Source organism: Zosterops lateralis (genome assembly GCF_965231275.1).
Source record: "Zosterops lateralis genome assembly, chromosome: 21".
NCBI classification, from domain to species: Eukaryota; Metazoa; Chordata; class Aves; order Passeriformes; family Zosteropidae; genus Zosterops; species Zosterops lateralis.
In genome coordinates, this window is record NC_139781.1 from 8,619,344 (window position 1) to 8,636,405 (window position 17,062).

At 40.8% G+C, this 17,062-nt stretch overlaps 1 protein-coding gene and 1 long non-coding RNA gene across 2 annotated transcripts in view; one reads left to right on the forward strand and one right to left on the reverse strand.

Moving 5' to 3' along the window:
* Positions 1-15,206, reverse strand: part of LOC310917752 (vascular endothelial growth factor receptor kdr-like) — a 129,413-nt gene extending 114,207 nt beyond the window's left edge. Inside the window, exon 1 of the mRNA XM_083876262.1 lies at positions 15,103-15,206. Within this exon, the coding sequence (XP_083732388.1) occupies positions 15,103-15,163 (61 nt within the window). The 5' untranslated portion in view covers positions 15,164-15,206. The remainder of the gene's footprint in view (positions 1-15,102) is intronic.
* An 11-nt stretch (positions 15,207-15,217) lies between these two features.
* Positions 15,218-15,720, forward strand: LOC310917761. The gene is made up of 2 exons (XR_014591482.1): positions 15,218-15,305; positions 15,340-15,720. It is a non-coding gene; the product is annotated as an uncharacterized lncRNA (long non-coding RNA).
* Positions 15,721-17,062: the final 1,342 nt, after the last annotated feature.

Consider the following 17,062-nt stretch of genomic DNA (forward strand, 5'->3'; position numbering starts at 1 on the left):
GGGATACTGGAGCCAACCTCCCAGAAAAAAAGGGATCAGACTCCCAGGAATACCTGAGCCAAACTCCCAGAGGAAAGAACATCAGGGACTCCCAGAGGTACCTGAGCCAAACTCCCAGAGGAAAGAGAATCACACTCCCAGGGATACCTGAGCCATCCTCCCAGAACAAAGAACATCAGAGATTCCCAGGGATACCTGAGCCACTCTCCCAGAGAAAAAAGAATCACATTCCCAGGGATACCTGAGTCAACCTCCCAGAGGAAAGAGGATCAGGGACTCCCAGGAATACCTGAGCAATCCTCCCAGAGAAAAGAGGATCACACTTCCAGGGATACCTGAGCCAACTTCCCAGAGAAAAGGCCATCAGAGGCTCCAAGGAATACCTGAGCCAACCTCCCAGGGAAAAAAGGATCACAATCTCAGGAATATCTGAGCCAAACTCCCAGAGAAAAGAGCATCAGAGATTCTCAGGGATACCTGAGCCATCCTCCCAGAGGAAAGAGAATCAAACTCCCAAGGATACCTGAGCCATCCTCCCTGAGAAAAAAGGATCACCCTCCCAGGGATACTGGAGCCATCCTCCCAAAGAAAATAGGATCACACTTCCAAGGAATACCTGAGCCATCCTCCCAGGAATACCTGAGCCTTCCTCCCAGAGAAAAGAGGATCAAACTCCCAGGAATATCTGAGCCAACCTTCCAGAGAAAAGAGGATCACACTCCCAGGGGTATCTGAGCCATCCTCCCAGAGCAAAAAGGATCAAACTCCCAGGAATACCTGAGCCATCCTCCCAGAGCCCCTCAGTGCTGGCAGGACGAGCTGGAATCCCTCAGGAATACCTCCCAGCATCCCAAGCAGTGCTGGGACCATTCCCTCCTTCCACAGAACAATTCAGGGACCACCAGCTCCAGGCCAGAGGGGAGGCAAATCTCCAGCAGGAAACCCCTGGGAGCGAGGAAATTGCAGCAGAAATATTGGCACCAGAGTTCTGAGGAAAGCGGGGGGAGCAGACAGGGGGAAGAATCTTTCCAGGAAAAGAACATTTGCATCAGATACTTCCAGAAATAAAATACCAGAGAAATGTTCTGAGTGCTGGCAGCTCTGCCCTGTTTTGGAATCCTTCTCAAAACAGTGGTGATCCTTCAGTTTGGAGCCCCCTCACCCAAAAAAAAAAGTAGTGTGAGTGCCAAGGGGGACCACAGAGTGTTCCCTGGCACCCTCCTGGCACTGCAGGTGATGTCAGGAAGCTGCAGCCTCATTGCAGGACCAATAACTCAGCTCTTTATTTCTATTTCTATTCCCCCAGCACACGGGCAGAACCAGATGTGCCGTCCCTGATTCACCGTGTCCATTGTGTTTGACATCTCCCATCAGAACCAACCTTGGGCTCCATCCAACTCAACTGTTTTTAGCAGAGGTAAATATTTGGGCAAATCTTTGATTGGCAAGGACCTGTCCCTCTTTTTGGATCCTTCAGAGCTGAGATGAGGCAGGAGCTCGGAGCATGGCACAGATGTTTTCTGCCTGTGCTCTCACCAAACCAATGACACAAATATCCCAAGGAGGGGGATTTTGGCAAGGGGGGACCTCGCAGGGGCTGAGTGTTCACCCAGGGGTTTGTGTGTGCTGGAGAACAGCAGGGAATTAACAGCTGCTCTTATCTCTGTGTTATCAGTGCCTGTCCTGGGCAGGGCAGGGCAGGGAGGAGAGAGGGAATGACACTGACTTGGCTGAGGGGGATAAATCACACTGCTAATGACACTGCTGATCACACTGCTGATCACACTGCTAATTACACACTGCTGATCACACTACTAATTAAACTGCTGATCAAATAGCTGATCACACTGCTAATGACACTGCTAATGACACTGCTGATCACACTGATAACCAACACTGATAATCCACACTGCTAATGACACTGCTAATGGCCCTGCTGATCACACTGCTAATCACACTGCTAATTACATACTGCTAATGACACACTGCTAATCACACTGCTAATCACACTGCTAATCACTGCTAATCACACTGCTAATGACACTGTGCTAATGACACTGCTGATCACACTGATAACCAACACTGATAATCCACACTGCTAATCACACTGTGCTAATCACACTGCTAATGACACTGCTAATGCCACTGTGCTAATCACACACTGCTGATCACACTGCTAATTACACTGCCCTATCACACTCGTATTGACACTGTGCTAATCACACTGCTAATCACACTGTGCTAATGACACTGCTAATGACACTGCTAATCACACTGCTAACCACACACTGCTTATCACACTGTGCTGATCACACTGCTAATTACACTTCTAATCACACTGCTGATCACACTGCTAATCACACCCTGCTAATCACACTGGAGAAGGGATCCATGGTTGTGTAGGGTGTGGAGGGGCCACATCCAGGAGAAGATTTTCCTTGCTTTTTAACAAGCTCACTCATTTCTTTCTCCACCTCACTGAGTGACCCACAGTCCATGAATAAAGCCTGCAGTCCCTTGGGATTTGCTGCAAGGTGTCCTGTCTTTGCTGTGTTGGGATGTCCCCAGTCCCTGGGGGTCCTGTCCCATCCCTGCCTGGCCTGTCCTGCCCACCTGGACAAGGAGCTTTTCCAGGGCAGGAACGATGGGTTGGCTCAGAAATCCTGCAGCAAACCCACCCATGAGAACCCACCTCATGCAAATCAAAGTGAATCAATCCCTTGCATTCCCCTGCTCTGTCACTTTGCAGTTGGTGGTTGATTTACAGCCCCTTTCCTCAGGATTTGGGCTATTTTTTCTCCCCAGTTTTATTTGCCTGACCTCAGTTTTCCAGTCTGCTGCAAGGAGGAGATGAAACCATGTGTGAAAAACCATCCAGGCTAATCTTTGCTGGGATGGGTCACAGATTTTTTTTTTTTTCCCTGCCCTGTGTCAAAGGGACTCCAGCAGGGACAATGTCCCAGAAGGAGACACCTCATCCTGTGCAAACATTTCTGTAAATTCACTTTGTTTTGGAGAGCTGAGACTGCTGTGCCACACGAGGAGCTCTCAGTGTCACCAACCCCATGGCTCTGACAGCACAACCCTCATTTTGGGGTCCCACAGGGGGGTCACAACCTGACAGTGCTGAGATCACTCCTAAAGGCAGGAAAGCACCAAAAACTCAACCCCAAATCCAACAAATTTAATAGAAGAGTCAGAAACATCTCCCTGTTTTCTACCCTGCCCCATTTCTGCCTTTGAACGAGGTCACAGATTGTTATTCCCAGCAGAGCGTTGTTGTTGTTGAAATGTGGAATTTTTCAGGAATTTTTCATTAAGGTTGGCTCTGGCAGATCAAATACTGCCCATGCCAAAGACAACATGCTTGGGAATATGCTGCTCCTGATCACAGAGATTCTGTCCCTGAGCACTGCAGCTCACCCAGCACACGGATTGCCCCAGTGACAAAGGGAATAACAGTCCTGGAAGCTGATAATAGCCAGGAATTTTGCTTTTTTAATGTATTTTCAGCATCATTCAAAGGCCAGGCCAGCATATTCCAGTCAACACTCATTTTTGGTGTTCAGAGGGAGGAATTGGTGTGTAGGAGATGAAGGAGTTGCAATTCTATCAATGGATGCACAGATCAACTTTGTGATTCTCCATTAATTTGTTCATTTTCACATTAAAAAAAAAAAAAGGGACAGATTATTGGTCAAGTGGCTGAAGAGGCGCTGAGGGTTCAGGAGCTTTGCTGGGCTGGTTTCACAAACTTTGCTCCAGGCTGAGTGAGGAATTCCTGACAAATCCTGGATAAACCCACCCAGCCCTGGCACTGCCCCTAATCCCAGCCCTGACCCTCCTGAGCACCCTTTGTCCTCTCCTCCTAAAAATTTCATGCCTCCTGGACACAAAAATGTGTTCTTAAAGTAAATACCCAAAGTTCTGCTGCTTGGGAAAAACAAAACACTTTCCAATGAAATGTGACTCTGTGATTCTGTGATTGGTTCTGTGATTGGTTCTGTGATTCTGTGACTGTGATTCTGCAATTCTGTAGCTCTGTGATTCTGCAGTTCTGTGATTTTGTGTTTCTGTGACTGTGATTCTGTAACTCTGTGACTCCGTGGTATTGTGATTTTGTGATTCTGTGATTCTGCAGTTCTGTGACTGTGATTCTGCAATTCTGTAGCTCTGTGATTCTGTGATTCTGCAGTTCTGTGACTGTGGTTCTGTGATTCTGTGATTGGTTCTATAATTCTGTGACTGTGATTCTGCAGTTCTGCAGCTCTGTGATTCTGCAGTTCTGTGATTCTGCAGTTCTGTGATTCTGTAACTCTGTGACTCTGTGCTTCTATGATTTTGTGATTCTGTGACTGTGACTTTGTGACTTTGTGACTCTGTGATTCTGTGATTGGTTCTGTAATTCTGTGACTGTGATTCTGTAATTCTGTGACTGTGATTATGCAATTCTGTAGCTCTGTGAGTCTGCAGTTCTGTGATTCTGTGATTGGATCTGTAATTCTGTGATTTTGTGGTTCTATGATTCTGTGATTAGTTCTATAATTCTGTGACTGTGATTCTGCAATTCCATAGCTCTGTGATTCTGTGATTTTGCAGTTCTGTAATTCTGTGATTTTGTGATTCTGTGACTGTGACTCTGTGGTTCTGTAATTCTGCAACTCTGTAATTCTGCAACTCTGTGATTCTGTGACTCTGTAATTCTGTGATTTTGTGGTTCTGTGACTGTGACTCTGTGGTTCTGTAATTCTGCAACTCTGTGATTCTGTGACTGTGGCTCTGTGACTATAATTCTGCGATTCTGTGACTCTGTAGTTCTGTGATTTTGTGATTCTGTGGTTCTGTAATTCTGTGACTCTGTAGTTCTGTGGTTGTGTCACCCTGTGGTTCTGTGATTCTCTGTTTCTGTGGTTCTGTGATTCTCTGTTTCTGTGGCTCAGAGGGGCTGCCTGTCCCCCAGAATGTCTATCGAGGCAGCAGCTCAGGGCAGAGGAAGAGATCAAACCCAGCAATGCCTCAATTTGTGCTCCTGAGAACGCACAGGAAACACAGCCCCAATGAGCTGCACAGTTAATGCATGTTTGAATATCTGCCCATTGTCCAGGGGAACTCTCCATTTCCTCTGGGGATCAATAATGAATAGACCCATCAGGGAATGTTGTGGTGGCAGCAATTTCTCTTTTCCTACCATTTAACCCTGAACAATATGGAACCAAAACAGCCTTTCAAAGGCTGGCAGCACAATGCACCCTATAGGAACATCAACCCATAAACTGAAAAGCATGAAGGAGACCTTTACCCTATGGATGCTGAGAATTCCTCTCAGTTCCTCAATGCTTAGAATTTCCTCTCAGTCCCTCTGTGCTGAGGGTTCCTTTATCATCTCCACTGCAGAAGGTGAGAGTGTGAGATACTGTCCTGACATCCCTCCACGCCCCAGTTTTCACTACCAGCAGATGGCAAGGCCAGAGCTCAGATAAGCCAAAGAATTTATAACAGGAAAGATCACAAAGTTGGGCTGCTTTGAGCTCTCCTCTCTCTCTTTAAGCCTGGTTTGAACTCAGCTCTGAGTTGAAGGAGATTTCTGCTGACACCAGCCTGGGAATTAAAGAATCAGCAGCTCCAAAAAAAAAAAAAAAAAAAAAAAAAAAAAAAAGCTCTGCAAGGTTTTAACTTGATGATTGATCCAGGTGAGGTGTTTATCTTTAACCACACCACTGATATATCACTATTATCTATCCCTGGCATTCCAAGGATGCAAAATAAAGGAATTCCCACTCCATGAGAAATATCCAGAAGCTGTAACAGCAATCCCAGAGTGGCTGCACAAAAGTTTTTGGTGTTTCCCTTGCACTGAGTGTGATATATCAATATTATCTATCCCTGGCATTCCAAGGATGCCCAAACCACTGATATATCAATATTATCTATCCCTGGCATTCCAAGGATGCAAAATGAAGGAGTTCCCACTCCATGAGAAATATCCAGAAGCTGTAACAGCAATCCCAGAGTCGCTGCACAAAAGTTTTTGGTGTTTTCCTTGCACAGAGTGTGACATATCAATATTATCTATCCCTGGCATTCCAAGGATGCAAAATGAAGGAGTTCCCACTCCATGAGAAATATCCAGAAGCTGTAACAGCAGTCCCAGAGTCAATGCACAAAAGTTTTTGGTGTTTTCCTTGCACAGAGTGTGCAGTAAGATCCCCCTTGGCACAGGTGGGCAGAGAGGGAGAAGCTCAAAGCTGCACTGCTCAGAGCCAGGAGCACAAATCCAGGTGATATTTCAAAGCCCACATTAATTTTCAAGTACAAAGATATTGTAGAGTGGAAGGGCGAATGGCCTTGAAGAGCAGCTGTGCCAACAATCCTCCATGGAAATCAAAACCAGCTCAGCTTCAGCTCCTCCACTGATCTCACTCTGAGCACAGAATTTTCATCTCTACTGCCCTCAATTTCTCCCGAGTGCCGGACAGATTTGGCAAATGAAAAGTGAGATTTATACCCAGAAAAAAAAAATAAAAATAAAATTCCTTTCCTCTTCTTTTTGTCCTTCTGCCAGAAACTCACCAGAGAGAGCCAAAGGGGATTTGTGCAGGCAAAATAAATGTGAGGAGTTGTGGCCCCTCACAGAAGACAAATAAAGAATATTTTTACTCTATTAACTTATATATATATAATATATATATAATATAATATATAATATATAATATATAATATATAATATATAATATATCATATATATCATATATAATATTATATAATATATAATATATAATATATAATATATAATATATAATATACAATATATATATTAACTTATATATATATTTAACATATTAATATATTTATACAGAAGACCAGGATTGGCCCAAGAAAGTCACAACCTCCTGATTCCATTGGTCACTGTGACCATCAGTCAAATTCTCTTCTCAGAGAAGAACTATGCAAAACACACAGATAAATTTCTAAAAAATACACATAATTTACATCAAACAGTGTGAGAATCAGGCTGCAAAGACTCAAATACTTGAAAGCAAGTGTTGCTTTCTCACCGTGAAGTAAAAATAAGATTTTCCAGCAAGATCAATAAGATCTCTCCTTTTATAAAACGAGCACCTTTCTGCCTTTTTTCCCCCCTTCAGATTCCACCACAAAAGGTGTAAACACCCAGAAGAAAAATAAATGTTCTCAGCCACACAATGGACAATTCAAAGATTGACCATTGTCTTCAGCCAAGCACAGCCTCAAACCTGAGTGAGCCACAGGCAAAGCTTGTCCTGAGAGCACAAACATGAAAATAACCCAGACTGGATCCATTTGCAGAGGAAAAAAATAAAAATAAATGTGGCTAGACCTGATTCTCTCTGCTCCACACCGTGGAACAGCTTAAATAATTGTGTTTGAAAGGTCTTCAGGCTGATGTCATTGTTTGCATTGATTTGAATCAGCTTTTAATTGTAATAAAGTCCTTCCAAACAGAGAAGGAGTGGAGAGAGAGCTGACACCACTGCCCTGCCTCAGCCAGGGCCAGAAAGGGATGGGAAAGAAATCTGGGGTTAAAATAGAGATGGGAAAGAGATCTGGGGTCAGAAATAGAGATGGGGAAAGAGATCTGGGGTCAGAAATAGAGTTGGGAAAGAAATCTGGGGTCAAAATAGAGCTGAGAAAAGAGATCTGGCCACAAAACAAAACTGGGAAAAGAGATCTGGTCTCAGAAAGGGCTGGGGAAAGAGATCTGGGGTCAGAAATAGAGCTGGGAAAGAGATCTGGGCTCAGAAAAGGCTGGTAGGAGGTGCCTGCACATTAAAGGTCTGAAATACTGACCCTTGCACTACCCAGCCCAAAAATTGGGGAAATCCAGGCTCAGGGTGATCCCTATTGCTAAAAATATTTAAAAGTGATCCCTTTTCAGTAGCTATGAAGAATTGAGGAGGAAATTCTGGACAATCCCACACTCACATCTGCAGAGGGGAAAAATCACCTTTTACAGCTCTTGAGGAACATTCTGCACATTAAAGGTCTGAAATTGGGGAAATCCAGGCTCAGGGTGATCCCTATTGCTAAAAAGGTTTAAAATTGATCCCTTTTCAGTGAGGAATTGAGGAGGAGATTCTGGGCACTCACATCCCCACTGCAGCTCCTGGGAACTGGGAAGGAAATTGTTTTAACTCCTAAATAAATGTACCCAGCCCTGATTTCACTGAATGAGCTCTGGATGGAGGAGCAAAAACAGGATGAACACCTCACCAGCTCAGCTGTTTCTGTGTTTGTGGAATATCCCTGGGAGAAATCCCATTTTCCTCAGGGCTGCAGAGGAGTGGGAAAAGCAGCTTTGAGGTGGTTGCTGCTTTTCCTGATGTATCCATGAAAAAAAAAAAAAAAATAAAATTCCAGGTGAGCAATTTCTGAGCTGGAAACAAACTTTTTTTTTTTTTTTTTTTTTTTTTTTGCTTTAGATTTGCAGTGATTTTTATAAAAAAATGGAACAGGTAATGGCAGGGTCAGGCTTCCTTGACCCTCAAATCAAGAACAATCCCAGCAAGGGTTGAAATCTCCCCTCTCCACTTCCTTGGCAATCAAGTTCCCACAGCTCAGAAAAAACACAGGAAGGTCTAAGGAAACCTACGTGGAAATGAAGAGGACAAAGGCAAAGTGATCTGAAAATAGAAAGCTGGTCCATATATTTCCTTTACATTCTGGGCCTCACTTTGGGGTTTTTTTTTGCTGAAAACCCAAATTTTGAACCTTTGAGGGCCTTGTGTTTTGGCCATTCCCTTGCAGGGCACAAAGGAAAAGTGGATTTTTTTTTTTTCAGGCTGCCATAATTTATTTGCAGGTTCTTTATTTTGCTGCTCAGTCAAAGATTCAGTGCTAAAAGTTTCCTGATTTAGAGTTAAACCAAAATCTCTGTTCCCAAATATGAGATGTGACCCCCTCCTGCTCTTCCTGATACTGGAGAGACTTGCAAAAATTATTTTTTATAAAAATTCAGTGCAGAAGAAAACAAGAGATTCAGATGCAGAGTCTCAAGTAATCTCACTTTGGGTGGTTGGTTTTTTTTTTTTTTAATTTTTTTTGTGTTTTTTTGGGGTTTTTTGGGTTTTTTTTTGGGGGGGGGGTTTGGGTTTTTTTTTTTTTTTCAGAAATTTCTGCACCAGGAAGAATTATATAAAAGCAAAAATTAATTTTGGGGATAGAGAAGAGAGAGACAGTGCAGAGCCCTGGTGTGGAAAGGCTGGGAAATTCCTCTTTTGGCTCCTCTTAATGTAAAAATTCAAAGAATCCTGAGCCCTGAGGGGAATTTAGGAGACATCCAGGAAAAGGATGTAGTGGGGACAAAAAGTATGTGCTGCAAAGTCAGACTAATCCAAGGACTTGGGGATGAGTAAATCCATCACTTACTCACTCCCCATCCAAAAATAATTCCCAGATTTCTCCCTGTCCATTTTTCCTGGAGTGATTATAATTCTTGTATATAATATATGTATATAATGTATATAATATATGTATATTATATATGTATATTATATACATATATTATATATTATATGTATAATCTTGTATATAATATATGTATATAATATATATGTATATAATTCTGTGTGTTCTCTACCTTTAAGACTAGTTCTAAAAGTGAGCAAAAAAATAATTTTTTTTAAAAAAACTATTCACTCCTTTGCACTTTTTTCTTCATCTTTGGGCTGTGTGTTCATCAAATTTTTACATTTGACAGCAGTCAAAGGTTTATTATTATTATTATTATTATTATTATTATTATTATTTATTTTATTTTATTTTATTTTATTTTTTATTTTATTTTTTTTCTTTAAATTAGTCCAGCTAACTGGGGCAAAAAAATTCCTAAATTGTTTTTTTTTTTTTCCTTTTTCTTGAGACTGTTTAAATCTGTCCCAGATTAAAACCCAGAGGAGCATCAGGAGCTGCACCTGTGGCCAACCAGGGCCTAAAACTCAGCATTTTCCAGCACCGAAGGGACTGGGATTAATAAAATACTAAATTTTATTAATTAAACAATAAAAATTTTTAAATTAAATAAATTAAAATTTTAATTTATTTAATTATTTTAAAATTTAAAAATATTATTTTAATTTTAAATTAAAATTTTTAAATTAATAAATAATAAATAATTAATAAATTTAAATTAATAAAAGACTAAAAAAACTGAGTTTTAACTCTCTCAGTTTTGCCATCTCTCTTCGGAGCAGCGAAAAGTTTTATTGTTTCACGTTATTCATTTCTTATGTTTGTAAACAGTTTGTTTGGTAAATAAATAGGGGTTTTTTCCCACTTTTCTATGAAAAAAATTCTTTTCCCAAACTGGCTGGGGGTGAATTTAAATTTGCCCTCCTGAAAAAAAATCCCCATTTGGAAGTTTCCTCCTAAATTTGCACTAAACCAAAACATCATTTTGGCACCTTCTAATTTTTCCTCTGTGGCTTTAAAAAGAAAAGCCTAATAGAGAGTTCAGTTCTTTATCATACACTTATTTTTTAGGAATTTTGGGCAGCCAGTTATTATTATTACATCAGTGGTAATTATTATACCCATATTATTACATCAGTGATAATTATTATACCCATATTATTACATCAGTGGTAATTATTATACCCATATTATTACATCAATGGTAATTATTATACCCATATTATTACATCACTGGTAATTATTATACCCATATTATTACATCACTGGTGATTTCTGAGCATCAAGACCCCAACCAATTGCTCTGAGGAGTGGAGAATAAACTGAGCAATGAGCAAAAGGAAAGTGGAAATTTAATGACGCTCAAGGAGCTAAATGGGGAAATTTAAAAATGTGTTTTAGAGCAAGGTGGGAAATCACTGGGATTTTGTGTTTGTTTGGTCTCTTCCTCCTGGTGAAAGCACCAAATAAGTCAGGAATTCTCTGAATGAGACACTGAATTTTTCATGCACAATTTAAAGTGGAAGAATTTATTTGCAGATTGTTTTTCTCAGGGCTGATTTTGAACCATCCCACTCCGTAAATAAAACCTGCACCTAAAACCTGCACCATCATTATTACCCCATTATTATGACCCCACTATTATTACATCAATGATAATTATTATACCCATATTATTACATCACTGGTAATTATTATACCCATATTATTACATCAGTGGGAATTATTATACTCATATTATTACATCAATGGTGATTATTATACCCATATTATTACATCAGTGATAATTATTACACTCATATTATTACATCATCGATAATTATTATACCCAAATTATTACATCAATGGTAATTATTATACCCATATTATTACATCAGTGATAATTATTATACCCATATTATTACATCACTGGTGATTTCTGAGCATCAAGACCCCAACCAATTGCTCTGAGGAGTGGAGAATAAACTGAGCAATGAGCAAAAGGAAAGTGGAAATTTAATGACGCTCAAGGAGCTAAATGGGGAAATTTAAAAATGTGTTTTAGAGCAAGGTGGGAAATCACTGGGATTTTGTGTTTGTTTGGTCTCTTCCTCCTGGTGAAAGCACCAAATAAGTCAGGAATTCTCTGAATGAGACACTGAATTTTTCATGCACAATTTAAAGTGGAAGAATTTATTTGCAGATTGTTTTTCTCAGGGCTGATTTTGAACCATCCCACTCCGTAAATAAAACCTGCACCTAAAACCTGCACCATCATTATTACCCCATTATTATTACCCCACTATTATTACATCAATGATAATTATTATACCCATATTATTACATCACTGGTAATTATTATACCCATATTATTACATCAGTGGGAATTATTATACCCATATTATTACATCACTGGTAATTATTATACCCATATTATTACATCAGTGATAATTATTACACTCATATTATTACATCATCGATAATTATTATACCCAAATTATTACATCAATGGTAATTATTATACCCATATTATTACATCAGTGGTAATTATTATACCCATATTATTACATCACTGGTGATTTCTGAGCAGCAAGACCCCAACCAATTGCTCTGAGGAGTGGAGAATAAACTGAGCAATGAGCAAAAGGAAAGTGGAAATTTAATGACGCTCATGGAGCTAAATGGGGAAATTTAAAAATGTGTTTTAGAGCAAGGTGGGAAATCACTGGGATTTTGTGTTTGTGTGGTCTCTTCCCCCTGCTGAAATAAGTCAGGAATTCTGCAAATGAGACCTGGATAAATGTAATGGGCAGAATTCCATCGGTTTCATTGCTGGAGATGAACTTGGAGGGGAAAGTGGCTGAGGAGTGAACACCTTGGTACTGAGCAGGTTCCACAGTCGTAGGATTTCCCTTCTCTCTGCACTGCAGATGGAATTGTTTGGATTGGAATCAGAATCAGCCTCCTCAGCCCAGCCCTGCCTAACCTTGGCCACAGAGATGCCAAACTCCAGCTGAGGGATAAACCCAGGCTTGGGGAGGTCCAGCAGAGAGGGAACTTTGAAGACAAAGTGGTGAGGAGTCAATTCCTCATTAACACCAAGACTGTCCCAAATCCTTGGCCTTGCTCTGACTCTCCCTCTGGTTTCCAGCCCAGTGAGGGCACCCCGAGGCTGTGCTGGTGTTTCATCTCTCCCTAAATCTGAACCAAGCTCCTGACACCAAAAGTGCAGCCCTAAATCCCTTCCCAGCCTTTGCCTTTGGGCACAGGGATGTTCCTGCCCTCCTCCATCATCACAGGATGCAGATTTTGCCTTTGGGCACAGGGATGTTCCTGCACTCCTCCCTCATCACAGGATGCAGATTTTGCCTTCTCCTTGTCCCCTCTGGGACTGACAGCAAAAGGAATCTGGACCAAACTCTAAGATTATCAGGGCCAAAATTATGAGGAAATAATAGCGAGCAAGGAGCTGAGCAGGCTGAAATGTGGGCCTGGCTTTTCCACCTGCAGCCTCAGGAACACTTGGGCACACCACGTTTTCTCTCCCATCTCCCAACCCCTGGTTATGATCCACGAGATCCTGCGGGGGATTTATGGCCCTGAAATCCACACATTGGATTTTGGGCAGCTTTTCCAGCCTGTTGAGAGCTCCCAGAGCTGCTCCTGCACTTGTCACCAACTGGAGAACACCTTGGGAATGGTCCCAGGGCTGCACCAGCACAGGACAAATTCCCTGGGGACTCTGAGGATTTCTGCTCCAGGGGCTCCTCACCACCTGCCACTTTTGCTGTTTCAGTTTTCCTGGAAAAGCTGGACCAGCCCTTTGGAGCATTAACCCCAAGTTCAGATATTTATTTATTTATTCTGCAGGTAATTGTGGTGAAGGTGTGAAGTCCCCCCAGGGGTTTGTGCCTGCCAGTCAGGCTCTTTCTGCAGAAAGGAATGGATTAAATCCCTGAGTGAATCCAAGGGAATTGAGGGCAGTGATGCTCCAGGAGCTATTCCTCTTAACTATGAAAAGATTATAATGTAATATAATATAATATAATATAATATAATATAATATAATATATTTATATTATATATTATGTATTATAGTATATATGTTATATATTATATATACTATACTATACTATTATATATAATACAATATTATATTATATTATATTATATTATATTATATTATATTATATATATGTAACATATAATATATATCATATATATTATATAATAGTATAGTATAGTATATATATTACATATAATATATATTACATTATATTATATTATATTATATTATATTATATTATATTATATTATATATTATATATGCAACATATTATATATATTATATAATAGTATAGTATAGTATAGTATATATAACATATAATATATAATATATATTATATTATATTATATTATATTATATTATATTATATTATATTATATTATATTATATTATACCATATTATATCATATCATACCATATTATATTGTATTATATATATACATATAATATATAATATTATATATACATATATATTATAATATGATATATAATATTTTATGTACATCTATTATAATATAATATGATCTATAATATATAGTATATTATATAAAATATAAAATATAATACATATTAATATATTAATATATATTAATTATGATATTTTTAATATATATATATATAATGTGCTGAAGAACAACAGCAATCCACCAACTACCCAAAAAAACCCCAAAAATATTAAAATAAAAAATAAAAACTCCTTTCTGTCAGAAGGAATCCCCCAATAAACAACAGCCCATCTCCCTTTCACGATTTTCAGCATCACGAATGAACAGCTCAGTAAATCCAGCAAAAAAAATCCTCACTCTTAATGAGATAATGAAAAGTCATACAGCAGATGGGAAAACTCTCTCAAATCTCATTAACCTGCCTCTTGGCTTTTCTGATAACACCAAAAAAAAAATTGGGAATAAATCTTGGAGGCACAGAGGAGTTTTCTGCACAGAAAAATTAATTTTTGGACAGCAGGGGGATCTAACCTGGAGCTGGGATGAGGAGGGGAAGGCAGTGAAGGAGCATCACGTAAATAAAAATTGAATTATCAAAGAGAATTTGCCCCAGGACAGCCCAGCCAGCTCCTCCTTCCAAAGCCTCAGCTCTGCCCCAAGTGATCACAACACAACCAGGGGGAAAAAAATAAAAATAAAAGTCACAAATTAGTGAACACTCACAAGCTGCTATTTTTAACCAAGAAGGGGAAAACCACCCTTTAAAACCTGACTTTGACATGCAGCACCTTGGAGGAGATTTATTTTTATTTTCCCTTTTTATTTCCCAAAATCAGATTTAATAAACACCAGTTAAAACCTGACTTTGACGTGCATCGCCTTCGAGGAGATTTTTAATTTTTTTCCCTTTTATTTCCCAAAATCAGATTTAATAAACAGTTAAAATCTGACCCTTGACTTGCAGCACCTTCAAGGAGATTTAATTTTTTTCCCCCTTTATTTCCCAATATCAGATTTAATATGAACCCTTGGGGACAGACCACTGGGGCTCTCAGCTGGGTCACACCAAGAAGCACAAAAAAAGGTGTAAAAACACCAAAAAAAAAAAGCATTTTTGGAGCATTTTCCCCAGGGATGAGATGGGATAACACAAGCAGCTCTTACCTTGCAGCAGCAGCCCCTGAAGGGCACAAAGGGCCAGGAAGGTCCAGGGCTGGGGCAGCATCACTGGGTTGGTCCTGGTGTGATGTCCCAAGTCTGGAAAAGCTTTTTCTTTATTTTTTTTCTATTCCTGGAGAAGTTTTTTTCTTTATTTTTTTTCTATCCCTGGAGAAGTTTTTTTCTTTATTTTTTCTATTCCTGGAGAAGTTTTTTTCTTTATTTTTTATATTCCTGGAGAAGTTTTTTTTCTTTATTTTTTTCTATTCCTGGAGAAGTTTTTCCCTCGCTGACAGAAGTTTTTGGGAAAAGCCGGAGTCACAGAGGGAAAGGCAAAAGGAGTTTTCTCCACTTGTTGATCTCAGTTAAATTGTTCTTTTCCGTTCACATCCCGGGGCTGCGGGTTTTGTTTGCTTTCCCTTTCTTCCCGAGTTTTTTTAGGTTTTTTTCCTTATGTTCTTTCCACAATCCTTTTATTCCTTCTTTCTTCAATCCTTGTTGTCTGGGGAAGGATTAAAACCCTCCCCAGCTCTCCTGGCTTGGTGCAGAGTCACTCAAAAGGGGAGGATGAGAAAATGAAGCAAAAAAAATAAAATAAAATTAAAAAAAAAAAAAAAATAAAAAGCAGGAAAAGTTTGGCAAAAAAAAAAAAAGTTTTCCTGCAATCGGAGTTTGAGCCTCTTTGGAGATGGATTTGTGCAGGTGCAGGAAGGGAAGGACAGACAGACAGACAGAGGAGCTGCCCCAGAGCTCACCTGGCTTTACCTGCCCGGGGACACCTGGGCTGGGGCATGGCTGGAGCCCTGGATTGTCCCTGTCCCCTTTTCTCCCTGCCCTGAGCTGTGGCAGGAACTTTGATGCGAGCCCGAGATTCTTTATAGGGACAGGAAAAAAAAAAAAAAAAAAAAAAAAAGGAGGAAGGAGAGACGTCACCAGCAGAGCCGAGTCGAGGGGACTCCTCTCTCTCTCTCTCTCTCTCTCTCTCTCTTTCTCTTTCCTTCTCTGTCATTTCTCAGAGCTCCTGGATTTCCTGTTGCTGCTGCTGCTGCCTGAGATGAGGCGAAGGATTCCTGCTGTTCTGTCCCTGCAGAGCCGGGGCTTGGGGGCATCAGGTGGGGACACTTTTTCCCACCTTTGGGGCACAGAGGTGACATTTCCCCCAGGTTGGGGACACAGGGATGGGGACACACCTGAGAACAACCTCTGTCCTGCCACAGCCACTCTCTGTGTCCCCTTCCCTCTATTCAGTATTTTGGGGTCTTTTCCTGCTGCTCAGAGTGTCCTGCTGGGACAGTGTCACCTCCACCCTCCTTGCTCTGCTGTGCTTCCCTTGCTCCTGGGGCAGGGAGAAAATCCCTTGTTTTCATGGGATATTTCAGTGATATTATTGATATCACACAGCTGATCCCACCCTGGGCATCATCTCCAGAAAACTCCAGACAACAGCAGAGCCAGGGGTCAGGAGCATCAGGTGGGGACAATTTTTCCCATCTCTGGGGCACAGAGGTGACATTTCCCCCCAGGTTGGGGACACAGGGATGGGGACACACCTGGGAACAGGCTCTGTCCTGCCACAGCCACTCTCTGTGCCCCTTTCCCATCTCTATTCAGCATTTTGGGTTCTTTTCTTGCTGCTCTCAATGTCCTGCTGGGACAATGTCACCTCCACCCTCCTTGCTCTGCTGTGCTTCCCTGGGACACAGAGAAAATCCCTTGTTTTCATAGGATATTTCAGTGATATTATTGATATCACACAGCTGATCCCACCCTGGGCATCATCTCCAGGGGTGCAGAAAACTCCAGACAACAGCAGAGCTGGAGCTCCCCACCCATCAGGTGATGACATTTTTTCCCAGCTCTGGGGCACAGAGGTGACATCTCCCCCTGGGCTGGAGACACACCTGGGAACAGGCTCTGTCCTGCCACAGCCACTCTCTGTGCCCTCTTCCCATCTCTATTCAGCATT